Consider the following 15,155-nt stretch of genomic DNA (forward strand, 5'->3'; position numbering starts at 1 on the left):
ACTCCTTCATGAGACGGAGGATTTCTGAGACCTCAGGACCTTCCCAGGTGCAGAGCAGGCCCTGGGATGCAAGCAGCTGCTGCCTGGCACTTTCAGGACTGTCATCATGCCAGGCTGGGAGTCACACTGTCGTACTACTGTATTTGCACTCGATTCAGAGCCCAATCCCATCAGAACAGACCAAAGGTAATTACTGTAACACATTAATGTATAAAGATTATAGAAAATATCTAAAATCATGGCAGCCAGGATGATTCTAAAAACTATTCTATGAATAATCGATAATGTAAAATAGGAAGAAAAGGTCCAAAGGGGTAGGGGTAGTGGGACGGGCAGGGGAAAGGAAAGAAGGGAAAGGAAAAAATGATGAGAAATGGAAAAAATGGAAATAAAGTCTTTGTAAATACGGAAGGGTGGAGGGCGTGAAGGGAGGGCTAGGAATGGGGAAAAAATAAGAACCAAGATGCATTATGTAAAGGTACAATTCCCAATGAGAAATGTAATTGTGTTGTATACCTACAATTACCAATAAAAGAATTTAATACAAAAAAAATAAAAATAAAAAAATAAAAAATAAAAACTATTCTAAGCCAGGCATGACAGTGCACGTCTGTAATGCCAGCACTCAGGAGGCTGAGGCAGGAAGACTGCTGGGAGTTCAAGGCCAACCTGGGTTACACAGTGAGTTCAAGGAAAGATTAGAATAGGTAAGACCTTGTCGAAAAAAAAAAAAACTATTCTAAACCTCCCAAAAATAAACTTCTTGGACTTAAATGCTGTTCAATTGGTTAAACAAAGGCCCTTAACATTGCAAGAGTGAGCAGCCTTTGATTTTAGATCATTTAGTCTTAGATCTAAAATCCAGAGAATGTTTTAAAAATGGAATATGTGATTTCATTTAGTTTTCACTTTAGTGTTTTAGGAATTATACATTGTTTTACATTCTATCAGACTAATCTTGTTGGATGGAAAACTACATCTAGATTCAGCTTTGATAGTAAAAATGTGGACTCTGGGGCCATGATATTAAAAAGATACCAAGTTCCTTACATAAACAAAGGGTCTTACTGTGCACAGTGTAATCAGTAAAAAGCAACTGACTGTTTACTAAATTAAATGACACTGATGGAGGCAGCTTTTGTATTTTTCCCAAAATCAAACAATGCATAAGTCCTCTTTCAGATGTCTTATCTTTAATGAACTATGTTTAACATTTTACAAATCTTTAGACTGTTACAGTTTTCAGCAGTAAATACAGAAAGAGTGGCAATAAATACACTAAGATATGAGATTTCACCCAAGAAAGAATACAAAGGATAGAAACACTTGGAAACAAGAGGGCAAAATGTAAACTCTAGATCTGAAATGGAAATTAATACAGTCAAATTCCTTTATGATGTCAATGTATGGAGAAATGAGTAACTCATACTTTATAAACGAATGTGTAACTTTGAGGTTCACCTTTCTGGGAAGTTTTGTGGGGCATTATGTGACCCACAGATCCGTAAAAGCTTATACTATGTATAGATAACCGGAGGATTCGAACACATGGAAAGAGATCTGAAAGTGACTGCCAAAGAAAGTTCTTTTCTTCAACATTTGTGATCTTCGTGGTACACTGTGTATTATAAAAGGGCATCATCCCCATACAACTGCATAAAGTCATAAAAATTGATTTTATAAAGTCTCAAGATCATATGTATTCAAAAATACATACAGCTGTGTTTTAGTAAATGAATCCATCAGTTACATGAGCGATATTTCGCCTGTAAGATATATCCAGAGTATGTTCAAAGATCCACAAATGTTAACAATTTGTAACCAAAATTGTCTAGATTTATACTTGCAGAAAAACTGTTGGTTTTCAATTTAAAAATTTAAGAAAGTAGTGACTATCATTGGTTTATTATCATCGAGTTAAGAAAAAGTAGATGGCTTCAGCGTTTATTAACAGGAAATTTGTGGACTGTTCACAAATGAGAAGTCACACTCTTTTGATCATTAGAAAAGTTAAAGTGCCTAAAATTCCCAATCTCAAACAGCATGTGCAGTGACAAAGGAGGAGGACAAAGATGAAGAGAGGGAGGAATAATAAAAGTCAGGGGAGAAATAATAAACTTTTTTTTTTTCTGAAACCAAACAAGAAGTTCTAGAAAAGCCCTTGGAGACTATCATCTCTTTCCCTTGCACCAGAGTGAAAAAGTAAGCTACACATCTGGAAGGTACAGCTACATACCAATATGTGTATTTCATTTCCAAGCTGAGAGATGAAACATTTTTAAAGGTGAGAAATACACTTAAAATATTGTGGAGGTGCAACATTTTGCTATATACTTTCTAACCTCATTCCAATTTATCAATATGTGCTGAATTTACAAAAAAGATTAAACACAAAAAGAACAGTTACTTACATGCAGAATTCTTTGTTCCAACATGAAACACTGGGGTCCATATTTTTTAATAAAAACTGCACATCTATTTAATTTGACTAAGAGAGAAAATGTACACTTAAGAAAGATGTTATTGTATCTATCCTTCTAATAATGCAAACTGTATCAAAGGCACTTCCATAGAGCACTTAACTCCTCAACCTTTTCCAAATCATCTTTATTCCTCCTGTTTTTAATATATTTCTGTATAAGACCAACAAAAAGCCTCCTCTAAATGTAAACCTTAACACTACTTAAAAAAATAAAAAAGCAGGGACCGGGGATTTAGCTCAGTGGTTCCGCGGCCTGCCTCAGAAGTGCAAGCACTGGAGTTCGATCCCGGTACCAAAAAAAAAAAAAAAAAGCAAGTCCATGTTGACCCAAAATGTTTATTTCTTCTGTGGGTTAGGGTAATCATAGCAAATTATGCAAATGCCTGTCTTTAAGTTCTTTGGGTTAACACAAAAAGGTAGGAGTTATCTGACCAATTAGATGTTTCAGAAGTGATTACAAGGAAATATTGGCAGAAGTCTACTATCTCAAGGGGAAAAGATGCTTTCTTCCATTGTACAGCTATCTACAATTTGACTAAAGCTAATTTTGGTTGTTTCAACTTGTTTAGGTGGCTTGAGTTTCTATGTTGCTCCTGTGTTGAATAGTAGGGGATGATTAAAAAGAAAAGCAATTTAGTTTCATTACTTTCCCACCAAGGGAAAGGGAAAGATGTTTCAGACATGTCTTCTCGGAAATTTTTAGGAAAAATGGAGTGGATTAATTTTAATTTACAAGAGCTTTTATTTTTAGGACATATGAATGATACTTCAGAGTTGAAGATATAATTGAAAACAAATATTGAATGTGTTCACATTAAATTCTTCGCTATGATTAAAAAGATTTTGATGTAATGCTTCTAAAACCAAGCAGAAAAAGTTGCAGAGGCTACAAGTGATATAAGGAAAAATTTATTCTTCTCCTGAAATTGAACCCCTTTTCCTCAAAAATGTCTTTTCCTTTAAAAATGTCAACATTTCTAATTAGTATCCCGAAAAATGGCTTTTTTCTTCTCATTGAGGTGAAACATTTATTTCCTTTATCTTTACATATTTTGTTAACTTTTCAACATTCAAAAACAACTCTCATATCATCTTTAAAATCAAGTTTTCTGGGCCGGGGATTTAGCTCAGTAGTTTCGCCACCTGCTGTGCAAACGCAAGGACCCGAGTTCGATCCCCAGTACCAAAAAAAAAATCAAGTTTGCTGGCCTTTAAGTGACTAAGGTTGGGTTTTTGGAGTATGTCAAAACTGATTTTAACTTACACATATCATAGTTTCATCTTGTGCTGTTTTGTTTTTTGAATTGGTAAAAAAAGAAAACTTCCTTGATAGCTAAGGTCACTTAATCTTTGATGGGAGGAAAAAGAAAAGTTTAAAAATAAAAATCCAGTATCAGAGTATTCACTTCTCAAATTTCTATATAACAACTTGATTCCTTATTTATTCTACAAAGTTATAGCCAAAAACAACCCAAGAGCTGATGTCTCTCTGTCTAATGACCAAAAAGCCTCTTGCCCACCTTGTATGAGTGTAGGGTTTACTTTAGGGTGATACAACACACATGCTATTTATCTCAAACAAAGAAAGTGTTACTTGGTCTTTAAACTGTAGGATAACACCAGTCCAAACTTTGATCAGGTTATTTTTAAGCATAGGCAGAGGAGGACGTAACAGTAACATTTCACGTGGATGAGGCCCAGAGAAGAGTTTCATTTCTCAATGTCCCTGGGGGTAATCATCAAGGCAGAGACAGCATCTGGGGGAGCAGCTTTGGGAGCACACATTTCACTGTCTCACTCGTAGAAGAGTCAGTACCAAATTGCCAAATGGGTAATGCACATCTCAACACTATTTTACATTTTGAAAATTTAGATACTTTAAATTCATCACTCAAAACATAAATGAAAAGAATAGGCCAGAAAAAGCATCTGCCTGAGACATGTCCTGGGACCCTAAGATGGCTCAGTCCCAATTTCTTAAGAAGTTCATACTGAGATTCACAACAAGAAGCAAGAATACACAACACAAGAGGCAGGGACACAGCCAGCCCTGGAACTAATTCATGGGGATCAGTGGGCGTTCCTCTCGCTTCTTCCAGATGTTAGTCTTGCTGTCTCTTTTGGCTAAGGGCGGTCTGGCCCTCTTTCTCGTGGGGGAAGTATTGGCTTCAAAATCTTCAACAGTGCTTTTTCTTCCAGGGGACTCTTCCCCGGGGTGCTCCATGATAACTCCACTCCCTCCTTCCAAGACGTGCCTTAAAGTAGGGTCCTCAGGAGAACAGACAGTGGTCCCACTCTCGCTGCTGCTCAGGTCTAAATCTTCTAAGTACAGGATCTTGGGCTGATGCATGCTTTTGATGAATGTTTTCTCCCTCTCAAGCTTCCGGCTTGAGTGATGCTCATTCATGTCCACCCCAGAGTCTAGACTTGTGTCATTGCTCTGGGTTCTCTTGCCCTTTTTCAGGTCTATGAAGGAGTGCCTCACCTGTGCGACTGGCTTTCCATCAAGAGACACAAACCAAGCTCTGGGGTGAGGGGAGGGCTTTCCTTTGGACAGCTCCAGGAGGGTCTGTTCTGAAATTCCTTGAAGTTCTGATGAAAATGGAGTCATTACGACGGCTTCATTCAGTGTCCCGGGAACAGAGACGGATTCCAGTAAGCTGTTGGAATACCGGCTCCAATCTGAAGTCTGGGATGGCAAGCTCTGCTGACCTTCCAGGACGATGTCCTCCTCCCTGGCATCTGGGGGCTGGGCATGAGAATGCATTGGCATTTTGGGCAGTGTCTGTGTAAAGTTCTCTCTGTTCACTGGCTCCATCAGCTGGCCATAGACTAACTGTCCTTTTCTTGGCAAAGTAGCTGACTTTGCAGTGTGTAATTGCTCCGGAGTGGAGAAAAGGTTGGATGTCTGAAGGATGGCTATGGGCTGGCTGTAGATATGCATAAGCTGCTCTGGAATCTGGGAACACCCAAACCCCTCCTCATTCCCTGTGAAATACCGCTTCTCCTCAAGAGCATCTCCTGATGAGGAAGACAGGTTGCTGTTGATGTGCTTAGGTTGTTTGGTCCCCATATTGGGCTCCAAAGACTGTGTTGGTCTTCTTGAGTAACTATTCGGACTGACTGGTAGAAATGAAACATCTTCATTGTAGATTTTAAAATTATCCCGAGTTTTTACCATGGAAACTCTTTCTTCTGGTTGTCCCTTTGATAGCTCCTTCTTTTGAGGGCTGTATGAGGAGTTATGGGCATTGAATAACTGTGACTCGTCCTCAGACTTTAGTGCAACTTTGACTGAACTAATGTGATTAATGTGTGTTGTTGAAGTTGTCTGGTCTCTCTTGAGGACTTCAAGTTTAGTGATATTTCTTTCTCTTTTTGGTGGAGTACCACACTTGCCCCTATAATTGAAGAGAATACAAAGCTATTTCAGAGTGAAGATCTAGAAGGCTCAGCTTTGACAATTGCATATCATCTATGCAATGCTACTATTAGGATACATTGGTTTTGATCTCTAATCTACATATCTTAAAGACTACATTCACCTCTATAAACTTTGCAATACACAGAATGTACTAAAATGATACTATAATTTGATATTTTCTGTATTTATACACGTTAATCGATGTTCTTACCTGCAATAACAAAGGAGTACAGCAAAAAATCCAATGATGATGACTATTGTTCCTCCTAATATGGCTGTAAGAAACACTGTGTGGTAGGCTGTTATGTCCTTGGAATCTTCACTTAGATTTGAACCTACAGAGTTCAATATAAACAAAGGAAAAAAGAGAAAACACTATTCTAAGTCAAACCCTGGATGAGGCAGCCCAGGTGTACACAGTTTTGTCTGTTTCCCTCCCCGGGCAGCCTTCCCTGTGGATGGAGCACAGCTCCCTACCCTTTGGGATTAATCAAATGCAGTGTAAAGGAGGCTGCACAGAGTGGCTCTGTCCTCTTGCTAAGGCCTACGGGAAAAGGGTACCACAGAGGGTCACTCCCCTTTCAGCCTGGGTTCTGGAATGAGAAAATAAGTTGGACTGAACCAAGCGACATCCACAGTACAGCAGCCAGCTCAAAACACTCGTCCAACACAAAGCAAATCAATGTTTACTAGTATCAGCTGCCGAGGCAGCAGTGCAGCCACTCCAGAAATGGCTTTTTATTTTTTCTTTATTAATGCACATTAACTACCCTACTGGGCTTCCCGGTGGAATATTCATACATGCACATAACATACTTTGATCATACCATCCCATGTTACGCTCCCTTGTCTTCCCCTCCACCCAATCCCCTTCCACTTCCTTAACAGTGTCCAATAACTGCGCATTACAGAAATTACTACGTGGATACTGAGGTGCTACTATAAATCTAAAATCTACTAAAACTCTAAAATATGTGACAACAGCTTCCAAATCAGGCACCGTGCAGTGAGGCAACTGTTTCAGGAGGCACTGAAAACGGTGGCCCAAACTGTCACTGCAAAATATTGATAAACTGGGAGAAATACATCTAATTGGACCTTTATGTAAAGAGGTTTTGAGTTAGATTGTTGGTAGTGAGTATTACTAGTTGCATTTCATTAGAAAAAAGAGAAACATTAAAATCAAAAAGAATTTGCCAATGCAGGCAGGAATGTAAAGATTAGAGAGAATCCAAAAAGTCTGAGGCTTGAAGGATTAAGAGGTGGAACCCCTTCTGCCTGGGTTACACAGTTCGGGGACACCATGATTTCAGATAGACCGAGCCCAGCAAGAGCACAGAGGACTCAATGTCCTATGATGAGAGGCTACGAGGGTCACGTGCACATGCAGGCACACACACACACACACACACACACACACACACATACACACACGCATGCTTGTGGTCAGCTTCACTGCAGTACAAGCTGCCCAGTACAGCAGGATGATCAGTGTAAGCTATTAAGAGTCTGTATAAAAATGAAAGCTGCCTGGCCACCAATCTTGAGGTAATCTGCTTTAATATCACTAAGACTTCGTTTTCCTCAGAACAGTATGTAGTCCACTCGCCACTCACAACTAGACTCGAATGTACATGAGAGACAACTGATTTTCTGTCCATCTCCAGCTGGAGAAAATGTCCACAATTAGGATCCTAACTGCACCGAGGACCTTGGAAGAGAATGGAGTGTCATCAGGTCCTAAGTGTGTCCTTTAAACTTTTCATCATCTAATTGAATAAAAGTAACATAATAATGGTAATATTAACAGATCTGGAGAAGCAGCATTGCGGTTATGCACACAGACTGGAGTTTTGGGGCGGCTTCATGTCTTCATATCTCAGTTCCTCTACTTGTAAAGCAGCAATAAAACTGTCATACATAGCCCATGTGGACCACTGCAGATTATATAAACTAACAATAGTGAGGCATTCATAACTGTCTGGCCTTAATAAGCACTTACAAGTGTTAACAGATGTTGTTACTGAAAGTTTAGGCTTATACATAGGCACTTTTGTATTGGCCATTTTCACAGATGGTGACTGATAATAAGGTGTGCTCTTGGGCCGGGGATTTAGCTCAGTGGTTTCGGTGCCTGCCTTGCAAGTGCAAGGTCCTGATTTCGATCCCTGGTACCAAAAACAAAATAAAAAATAAAGTGTGCACCACATCTCACAGACAAATAAACCTAGTACTATGTAATATCCAATTTCTTTAAGTAAATTAAAAAATACTACAAGTAACTTAATCCTAGCTGGACAATCTCTTGCTGGACCAAGTGCTGCAATAAAGTCTGATTATACAAGGAATGACTGAAAAATGCAGGGGATGTTTAAAAATTTTTTCAAAAAAACTTTATTATAGTAAAAGACACACTTCCAAGAAGGGTGGAATAAATGTGTTCAAAGTGAGGAGGAATATTTTGAGTATTGTGAGGGGAATTAATGGCAATGTGTCTTTACTGCAGAAATCTTTGGTGTGAGGAACCGCCCCCCCACATACATATACATTGTTATCAGAAGTGTTCTGTGATGAATAGAATAGTTTTTTTCCCTGCCCCTAAAATTCATGTGTTGAAGTCCTAGCCCCCAGTGACACTGTGTTTGACTCAGGACCCATAGGAGGTGACATAGGTTCAGTGAAGTCATGAGGGTTGAGCCCTAGTCAAATAGAAGAGAGCTCACTGTATGAAGAGAGGACTCCACAGCTGTCTCTCTTTCCACATGGTCTCGGGAGAACACAACACACAGAGCACACTGCAAGAAGACCACCAAGAGACACCTCTTCAGCCCTGATCTGGGACTTCCCAACTGAGAGAACAGAATTTCTGCCACTTATGCTACCCAGCCTGTGGTATTTTGCTATGGCAACCTGAACTGATGAATACAATAGGCGAGCCCAAGGTTAAAAGCGAGAAAACTAACACTCAGATGGGTACGTACCTATTCAAGCGCACCCCATTAATTACAAGCAAAGCCAGAGCTGCTTGCAAGTTATCTGTACCTCTAGTAGCTCAGTGCTGCTTCAGGATCTGCTCGCAGAATACACTGCTCAAAAGCATCTCTAGAAGGTGTCTAATTCAAGCCAAGCGAAAAATCCCACAGTTCTGTCTGAGTACTGTGGCCCACACAAAATCTTTTCCAACAGATAAGCTGGAAGAGAACTTCTACTTCTTTTAGAAAATGATTTTGGCTTTTGCAATTCATAAAATCATCTTATACAAACTGATTGTTTCAGGTATATTTTTACTGCAAGTATTTTTCTCTAGGGAACCCAAATGCTCCTTAGGTTATTTTTATTAATAAGATTTAGTTGAGTTGAAGTATTAATAAATATTAATTGTGTTTTTTCATGAATATTTCATTATAGTTGCAAATCTAAAATAGAATAAGGCAGGCAGCTGGCAAGACTGTGTGATATTTTGCATTATAAAGAACAAAGGTAACCACCTTCTGGTTTCTGAATAAATAATCCTGTAAGAACTAACTTCAAACAGAAATAAAAAGAATTATTCTTCTTGATTGCATTGGTTAATGGCTCATATTTCTTTTAATGGAATTCTAAATGTTAGTTTCAGTGAAAAAAAACCCTTATTTGGTTGCATGGTTTACAATTTAAAATGAAAATCGAAAACAAACTGGATTGTTAAAAAATTGCTTGGTGAAAACTAAGTCTTCAAAATAGAAAACAGTTAAAGGCGGATGACAGAATACCACAGAGAAATGCATGTAAAATGTCATCTACATCCTGGATCCGGGTGCATACTGGGGCCACCATTGACCAGCATGGAACAGTCAGGTGGCAGCTGACCCTCAGCTGGGAGACAAAGCACTTAAAAAAACAAAAGAGGGCCGGGGATTTAGCTCAGTGGTTCTGCCACCTGCCTTGCAAGCGCAAGGTCCCAAGTTTGATCCACGGTACAAAAAAAAAGAATCAGCTCTGACACATGAGTGAAGACGGAAGAATGATATGGCCCTTAACTGACAATCCCAAATCCTCACTAAATTGACACTAAAAGTTTTGCTTTCTTTTCATTGTAAATACCCAAACCTACAAAGATAAAAGACAATGAGCAAAAAAAATGCTGAAGGCAAGAAAGTTAACTTAGCATAGCTGGTGGGTAGGGAAAGCCAAGAAGCTACTCCATTTATGCCAGAAGACACTCAAAGGGCCCACAAAGTGACAGTTCAGTCAGTTTAGATGACAGCCAGCAGGAGGCTTTCTCTTTACTCATGAAGATTTAATGGATTAAAAATGCAATGTTTGATATTTTTGAGAAATATACTGAATGAGAGTTTCCTTAGGTTCAAATTATCTTAATAATGTCATGCTATTAAATGTAAGTAAATGAGACACTCATTTCTCCTAGAGTATGGGTGGATCATCCCTAATGGACAGTTCTTCGGTTCTGGCCACCTGCTCCCATCCACCTTCTTGTTCCAAATGTCAGGTCAGTTTTCATTTGGTTTATCAACTTCCTTCTCTTCAAAGCAGTCTGGAAACAGTTAATCAAGAGTCTTCCACCCTCTGACCCCGCAAGCAGACCAAGGCATGCGCTCACAATGCAAGGACAAGTCAACCAGACTCAGGTCCCCAGAGGGATCAGAAGAGGATGATGGGAAGACTAGAAAAAGCTGCTGTCAGCCACACCCAGCGGCACCTGGCGAAGCAGCCAAGCCGGCCTGCTCACCTGGCCCTCGGGAGCCGCAGGGATTGTGGCCTCTTTCCATCCAGTTCTTAAGCCTCCCCTAGGATCCTGTAAACTCCCCATGCATTTTTCACCTTTCCAGAAATTACCCAAAACCTGTTTCTACTGCTTGTAAACAAAAAAACTCCAATTGATCTGGACAGAATTCATTTGCATTAAAAGTACACTGTTACGGCTTAGATCTAAAGTGGCCCCAAAGTCTCATGTGTTTGAAAGGTGACTGGATTATGGGGGCTTATAGCTGACTTGCTGTCAGGGGGTGGGGTCTGGTCAGAAGAGGGGGTCACTGTGGGTGTGGCTTGCAAAGGTCTATCTCCCTTCCCACCTCCTTCCTTGACTCTCCCTGCTTCCTGGCTCCCATGAGGTGAGCAGCTTTTCCTCTGCTATGCCCCTCTGCCATGCTGTCCTGCCTTGCCACAGGCTGAGGACTGCAATTGTGGGCCAAAATAAACCTCTCCTCCTTTCAGTTGTGGGTGTTGGGTACTGCATCCCAGCAACAAAAAAAGGACTGAGACATACTCTGAGCAAACATGTGCATGAACAAACTTCATTCTTCATGGACTCATCAGATATTATAGCTACGGGTCCTTAGAGTTCATGGACCTTAGTGGTTTCATATATACATTTTTTGAAAATGAATAAAGAAAATGCAATATATATACACACCACAACATCAACCAACCATCAATAAAAGTGAAATCATGTTATATGCAGAAAAATAGGCAGAACTCAGGTCCATGATGCCAAGAGAAGTATGTCAGATGCAGAAAGTTAAATATCACATGGTTTGTCTTATCTGAGAAACCTAAAAGAAAGATGGTAGGAAACAATACCTTGCTGGAGATGGGGAAGAGTGGGGCTGATAAGAGGGTGGGTAAGTGAATCAAAAATGATCAAGATGTCATATGCATGTACAAGTCCCCAAAATGAGCATCATGCTCTGGGTGCAAACATACACTAATCAAAAAGAAAGCTGGGATTAGAGCAGGGGATTTAGCTCAGTGGTTTTGCTGCCTGCTGTGCAAGCGCAAGGAGTCGAGTTCAATCCCTGGTACCAAAACAAAAAGAAAGCTGGGATTAAATGCCTTCTCCAGTGTCATACTGCCAGTAAGTGACAATGCCTTGAATAAAATAGAGGCTGGATGATATAAACTCCAGCACGATATCTGTATTTATTTTGAAAATAATTTTTTCATTGTTAAAGTACCTCTAGTTCCTGGAAGTGGAGCTGCAACCCAGTAGCCCAAATGCGGGGCATCGTAAGTCCAAATTAAATGATTATTATGTTCTTTGATCACTCCTCGGCCAGAATTCACCCAAGCACCTAAAAAGGAAGGTGATTAAAAATTACTAGTCATAATTATTGACAGAATACTTTATGAAGAACTCTTTGCAGGACTTTTTGAAAGACTATGAAAACCATAACAATATATGTCATAGAATAATGTATGTGAACTATTACACCATTATTTATAGTATAGTACGTAGTATACAACATAGAACAATTGGAATGATTTGTTATGACCAAAAGAAATAAAATCATTATAAATGAACTAAGGATGTGACATGCTTAGAAAAATCATTTCTGTCTAATTCATGTTTAAATTGTGTATACTGAAACATCTCCTAAGGATGTGAATAGTGAAATTCTAGTTCACCTCAGGTGGTTATCACCTGTTCTGGAATTTTAATTAAATTTCTACAGTGTTTATTTTTATAGCATTATTAGTTTATTGAACATTGTTTTCATTCTAGTGCTGCTGATGTAGTTTATTAGAATTAAACTTTTTTAAACTGCAAAAACTGCTATCTGGTTCAATAAAATCTTGCCCCTCACAGAGAAAAGAATTCAGTAAAACCCACGTATTTTATGAAGTTTTTTTTTTTTTGGTACCAGGGATTGAACTCAGATCCTTGAGCTTGTGCAGCAGGTGCCGAAACCACTGAGCTAAATCCCCGGCCCCTTATGAAGTTTTATAAGCAAATAACAACAGCTATTTATAAGTTTGGTATATATTTGTATTTTGGCTTATTGTTGTAATAAATTATTTACAGCATGTAAAACTGGCTTTTATTTTTATTTAACACATTTGTATACGTATTTTGGGGTAAAATATAATTTGACATGCATATGCAAGATATAATGATTAAGTCAGAGTAATTTGCATTTCCGTCTCAAACATTTATCATTTCCATATGTTAGGAATCCTTGGATTCCTCCCCTTTCTACTTATTTTGGAATATTTTATATATTGTTGCAGACAATATTACCCTAATAATTACGGTGCTACACAACACTAAAACTAATCCTTTCTATATTTCCACTCTCTTCACCACATAATGTTTCTATTTTTATGAAATTAGTCTACATTATTTAATTGCTTTAACTAAGCTTTTAGATAAGGGTATGTTGCCTATCAAAACAAAAACTCTTAAAAGGGTAGATTTTTAAAATTTTTTCTGCCTTAAAATGTTGGCAGTATAAAAAATGCAAGACACTGTGACTCAAAAACACTATTTTTTGACATAATGTATAGGTATCATATCTGCCCATAATTATTTTTTTGCTTGTTTGTTTGGTTTTTGGCACTGAGGATCGAACTTGGGACCTTGAGCTTGCAAGACAGGTGGCGGCAACACTGAGCTAAATTCCCGGCCCCATATTAATCAAAATCGGGTCCATTTTGGTTACTAACAAAGTGTGTGAAGTCGTGTCACTGGAAGGCTAGAGCTATATCAAATTCTAAAGTGGAATCTTCAATTACTCAGAGATGTCTGCCCAGCCAACTCACCCATGTTCATGTCGAATGTCCAAGCAGGAATGCGATCCCCGGCACTTAGATGATTCGCGCTCAGAAGAGGGAGAGACACTTGGACGGAACCATCCACTTTTAATTCTTTTCCTCCAGAATATATTTTCACACATATCGCAGCGAGAGGAGTCAATTCAGTGTTTTCAAAACCTAAAATAGAGGACAATATATTAAAATGATACATAAACTATAATTACATAAAAATTATATGGGTCTAAAATATCTAGCTTCTCTATTTTCCACCCATTGTTATCCATTTTAATATCAAATAGTTACTGACTTCCCATTAAAGATTTTTTCCAAAGTAATTTCAAAATATTGCATAAATAAATAAAAACCATCTAATGTAACACTGAAAAATCAGTCTAAGCTTGAGTTATCTAAATCTCACACAGTTAATGATTAAGGACACTGGAATCCAATTAAATGTTTTTAAAAACTTAAAAACACATCTCACTACTATTCCCAAATAAAGGCTCTACCATCTCACTTGGTCCATGCAGATATGGACCTGAAACACCTACCTTGTTTCCCACAACCCATGGACTCAGCTGCACTCCGAATGGAAAAAGTTTTCTTATTAAAAATGGAAATCTGGGCTGGGGATTTAGCTCAGTGGTTTCGCCACATGCTGCGCAAGCACAAGGACCCAAGTTCAATCCCCGGTACGAAAAAAAAACCAAACAAACAAATAAAATGAATGAAAACATGGCTAGACTGTTTAAATTATGGTATTTATTCCTATGAATTGATAATTTTAAATTTTCTAAGTAATTTGCTCACATTAGAAACAGAGAAAGTATACTTTCCACATTATTATTTGCATTTGTCCAAAAGTAATTTTTGAATCTTTGGTTTCAAAGCTAGAGCTTTATTCACTCATTTAACAAATATTTACAAAACTCCTACTGGCCCCACATCCTCATATGGCCTCCAACGATACACTGAATGCACACATATAAAATTACTTATGCTAACAAAAGTCCCTGTTTGCTGGGTGTGGAGGTGGAGACCTGTAATCCCGCACTCCGGGAAGCTGACTCAGGAGGATGGCAAGTTCAAGTCTAGCTTGGGCAGCTTAAATCAGCGATCTTAATATCAGTATTTGTTTAAAATTATGTCTTGAAATACACTTATTCGTAATATAATTGAGAAAAAATAACCAAGATACATGATGTAAAGGTACAAGATCCCAAAGATGAATGTAACTGTATTATATACCTAGAGTGTACCAATAAACTAAATGGGAAAAAAAATACTAAAATTGAAATTAAAATATAAAAAAGGCTAGGGATGTAGCTTAGTGCAGAGGCTCTGGGTTCAATCCCCAGGACTAAAAAATAAAGAGAGAGAGAGAGAGAGAAGGGGAGAGGGAGAGGGAGAGGGAGAGGGAGAGGGAGAGGGAGAGGGAGAGGGAGAGGGAGAGGGAGAGGGAGAGGGAGAGGGAGAGGGAGAGGGAGAGAGGGAGAGGGAGAGAGGGAGAGGGAGAGAGGGAGAGAGGGAGAGAGTATCAGCCAGTCCCTTCCCATTTTTCTTCCATTTCTTCCTGCACCTTAGCCCATGATCATCTAGAAAGACAGTGGAACCAGGCAGGGTCAATAGAGTGTCCTCTCTGAAGGACATCTGAGCTGTGTCCAAATGGGAAGGGGCTGCCCTTGCCAAGACTGCAGGCAAGAGCCTTCCAGGTAG

The 15,155-nt window shown here is 38.9% G+C and overlaps 1 protein-coding gene across 2 annotated transcripts in view; it reads right to left on the reverse strand.

The window, feature by feature from the left end:
* Positions 1-1,171: 1,171 nt before the first annotated feature.
* Positions 1,172-15,155, reverse strand: part of Fam171b (family with sequence similarity 171 member B) — a 69,932-nt gene continuing 55,948 nt past the window's right edge. For both annotated transcript variants that reach the window (XM_087209636.1, XM_087209637.1), the window contains exons 5-8: positions 13,446-13,616; positions 11,861-11,977; positions 6,118-6,241; positions 1,172-5,883 (exon numbers count right to left, since the gene is read on the reverse strand). In XM_087209636.1, the coding sequence (XP_087065762.1) occupies positions 4,539-5,883; positions 6,118-6,241; positions 11,861-11,977; positions 13,446-13,616 (1,757 nt within the window). In that variant the 3' untranslated portion in view covers positions 1,172-4,538. The remainder of the gene's footprint in view (positions 5,884-6,117; positions 6,242-11,860; positions 11,978-13,445; positions 13,617-15,155) is intronic.

The sequence above is a fragment of the Heterocephalus glaber genome, unplaced genomic scaffold (assembly GCF_053883595.1).
Source record: "Heterocephalus glaber isolate CG9 unplaced genomic scaffold, H.glaber_assembly_v1.0 deba00001058, whole genome shotgun sequence".
NCBI lineage: Eukaryota > Metazoa > Chordata > Mammalia > Rodentia > Bathyergidae > Heterocephalus > Heterocephalus glaber.